General features: G+C 54.3%; 1 protein-coding gene across 1 annotated transcript; it reads right to left on the bottom strand.

The window, feature by feature from the left end:
* Positions 1 to 510: 510 nt before the first annotated feature.
* On the bottom strand, positions 511 to 2013 carry LOC119364940 (GEM-like protein 7). The gene is made up of 2 exons (XM_037630513.1): positions 1735 to 2013; positions 511 to 1625 (listed from the first exon to the last, which is right to left on the bottom strand). The coding sequence occupies exons 1-2, from the start codon at positions 1907 to 1909 to the stop codon at positions 1102 to 1104; spliced, it is 699 nt and encodes a 232-aa protein (XP_037486410.1). The 5' UTR covers positions 1910 to 2013; the 3' UTR covers positions 511 to 1101.
* Positions 2014 to 2547: the final 534 nt, after the last annotated feature.

The following is a 2547-nucleotide window of genomic DNA, read 5'->3' as shown; positions in this document are numbered from 1 at the left end:
CATCCACTCGGATAACAGTTTATCGACCGTACAACTCACTCGGGCATATGAAGACCAGCAGGCAGCAAAGCAATCAAAGCATCATTCTCATAGTGAAGGCTTGGTAGTGAGCTGGCATTATGGCATTCATGCCCACCTTGTAACATAGGAGGTGTGGGGGTGGCGCACTTTATATAAGCCACCCCCACCACTAGACATGGGGCAGGTTCTCATTCTCCTTCCTCTCCTCTCTCGCCATTAGTCTCAGGACTTAGCTCTGGTATGGGGATCCATTCCTCTCTCTCTCTCTCTCTTTCTTTCTCTCATTGTAATCTCCGGATACATACTCAGATAAAACAAAGCCTCTCCGGAGCACGAGACGTAGGGCTGTTATCTCCACCGTGAGAGGCCCGAACTCGCTAAAACCACCGTGTCACCCATATGCATCTCGATAGATCATGCTCCGTTACTATACCTTATTATTGTCAGAATCGTTCCCACAGCAGTCAACGCCACTGAAAATTTTGATAATATGTTTCTAGAAATACAAAGATTTTGTACTTTGTTCATATTGTATATATGCATATGAGAGGCAACCTCACCGTTTCTATGCAAGAGGTGAGTTGAACTAAATTCATTTCATTCTATTTGTCAAACCAAATGCTACTTAAGTGTAACCATTTAATTCGATATCCCGAACCAAACAAGTCAACGGAACCGACATTCTTGGTGTGCCATTCCATTCACATCGGTTGCAGGCTTCCATCACCTACCAATCCATGACGACGCCCATTGATAAGCCATTAGAGGGCCCCCGCAGCAAGGCTCGTTGCCCACTTGCCCTGCTCGGGGCCTCTTCACGGCCATGCCCATGCTCGCGCGGTTCGTCGTTCCCCACCAGCGGCTCACGTATAGGGAGGTGGCGTAAGCCACCAGCTCGACAACCTCGGCCTCCTGCGGCGTTGATTCGGGCGAGCGCCCGTCCTCACACCTTGCTGAGCTCCCGGCGGCGATGTTACGCTGCGCCTAAGTCGCCGAGGCCGACGAGGTCTCCCAAATCACGCTTGCTACTCGTGTTGTAAGTCAGACAGTGATCGGCGTCGTCATGCGCTCGCGTAGCGTTCACGCCGCGGTAGGCCGCAAGCGCGTCCCGCTCCCGGTACCCGCGGCCCGCGACGACTGCACCTTCATCCCACCCCCAGCCGCGCTGATGGCCTGCTCGAGGTGCTGCAGGGACGCCTGGTAGCTGACGAAGCCCATGAACCAGAACTCGAAGCCGTCGTCGGTCACCAGCTGGACGTACTTCTGCTCCGGCCGGTGCTGGTTCTCGCTCGGCCTGGCCGCCTTCACCCTCCTCAGCGGGACGGCCACCTTGTACGGCACCCGCACTGTGTCGCCCTTGGGCGAGGTCAGCGCCAGTGACCGGTCGCTGCGGAAGGCCACCTTCTCCGTGGATACGAAGAGCATCCCGGCGATCGGGCCGGCGGTGGTGGACAGGTAGCAGTGCGAGGCCTTGAGGAGCTTCTCGCCCTTCTCGACCGAGAACCACCGCTGGAAGACTTTCTCCACGCCGCCGGCCTGGAGGATTCTGGCGCCCAGCGACAGCTTTCCCCTCACGGTCTCGTACAGCTTTGGGCCGAGAATCACTGCAGAAGGGCATATCTATGTTCAGTGCCTAATTGACAACTGATGAAGCACCATACGAACAGAAAGACGAGAAAAGATTCATCCAGACGGACTGGAGGACTTAATTACCATGTTCTTTGATGCCACGAGCGAACTTGTCTCCGGTCCTGCGGCTCGATTTCCCACCGGCACGCGTGTTCGTCAAATACTTTGCATCATCGCCGGTGAACTCGGGCTCCTCGATGCCGATAGCAGTGCTGCTCACCGGGATGCCGATCACATGCTCGTGTCCTGCCTTCTCCATTTGCTGTTTGAACGAAGAACCGAAGACTTGTTTTTCTTCCGCCTGAGTTTCCGGCCTCTGTCTGAGGTTGCTGGTGAGGTGAGTGGTGCGTGTGTGGGTTGGTGCTGGAGCTCCGTGCTCTGAATGGGAAGGAGGGGACGCCTTTTATAAGCTCTGGATTGGAACCTGTAAAAACCTAACCAAAAGCTGGATGTTTATCCAATTAGCTTTTGAATTGAACAGTCACCCGCGCCACTGCATGTGCATGTGACGAGTGACATCTAGTCACCCACACATGCCTGGACCATGATCGGTCGATGATGCCTTCGCCCAACCGGCTGTCACATGCACGCACTTGGGGGTGGGTGTAGAAAAATCAGGCCTCCGTAACTCTGTCGCCGGTGAGTCGTTGATCAATCCCTGTTTCTACAAAGCATGCAACGCAACCGAATTATCACTTTCTTCTTCAGATTATTTTTAGGTTTGCAGTCGCCAAAACTTTAAGCGGATGCAATGCCATGGTGTAACGAGTATGTACACCGCACTTGCGTGCGAGCTGATTCGGCGACGGCGATGGCGTGGCAGCAGGACTGGATAAAATTTGTCCAACGGGGCCTACCCCCTCGCCCTACGTACACCAAGAAGAAGAAGACTCAAAG

Source organism: Triticum dicoccoides, chromosome 2B, assembly GCF_002162155.2.
Source record: "Triticum dicoccoides isolate Atlit2015 ecotype Zavitan chromosome 2B, WEW_v2.0, whole genome shotgun sequence".
Classification (NCBI taxonomy): Eukaryota; Viridiplantae; Streptophyta; class Magnoliopsida; order Poales; family Poaceae; genus Triticum; species Triticum dicoccoides.
This window is presented reverse-complemented; position numbering and strand designations above follow the sequence as displayed.